This window comes from Sinocyclocheilus anshuiensis, unplaced genomic scaffold (assembly GCF_001515605.1).
Source record: "Sinocyclocheilus anshuiensis isolate Anshui unplaced genomic scaffold, SAMN03320099.WGS_v1.1 scaffold757, whole genome shotgun sequence".
NCBI lineage: Eukaryota > Metazoa > Chordata > Actinopteri > Cypriniformes > Cyprinidae > Sinocyclocheilus > Sinocyclocheilus anshuiensis.
In genome coordinates, this window is record NW_015540870.1 from 53,677 (window position 1) to 54,270 (window position 594).

Here is a 594-nt window from a genome sequence, read left to right on the forward strand (position 1 = left end):
CAGACACGGGTCACGACGAGGCGTTCCCCATAGCGACCCCTAGAGGACGCAGTTCGAAGTTCCCATGAAAGGGAACACACATGACAAAAATGAAGAAAACCACGATGAGAGCAAAACTAAGAAATACTAAATTTTGCAAGTACAGATGGTGTGTGTAACTTTCTAGTCTTTGCATTTAATTGACTGTGCATGGTGTGCGTGATGTGTGTTCATTTGCATGTAGGACAGAACAGTGTGGGCTTTCAGAAAAGCTGAAGAACATGCATGTATCTCAGAAAGACATTGAGAGGGAGACAGAAAACGAGAGGCGTCGACTCACTTGGCAGATCCGGTTCCTGTGCTCTCCTCCGCCCATCCTCCCTGCCGACGCGCCGGCTTCGGTGGAGGTCCCTGAGATCAAACACATCCACAGCAAAAGCACTGAATCAGCTGTGTGTCTTCACATCATTAACTCAGACTGTCAAATGTATGTGTACTAATATTTCATAGTTTACTAATAAAGTATTAACTGTTTCCTGAAACAACAGCTTAAAGTCCCCATGAAATCAAAATTAAAGTTTTTTGGGTGTTAGTATCAATATGTTAGTCTTAAGG

The 594-nt window shown here is 43.6% G+C and overlaps 1 protein-coding gene across 1 annotated transcript in view; it reads right to left on the reverse strand.

Moving 5' to 3' along the window:
• LOC107688076 (intraflagellar transport protein 43 homolog) overlaps window positions 1-594 on the reverse strand; it is a 32,678-nt gene that overhangs the window by 24,268 nt on the left and 7,816 nt on the right. Inside the window, exon 2 of the mRNA XM_016485627.1 lies at window positions 320-390. Coding sequence (XP_016341113.1) covers window positions 320-390 — 71 coding nt within the window. The remainder of the gene's footprint in view (window positions 1-319; window positions 391-594) is intronic.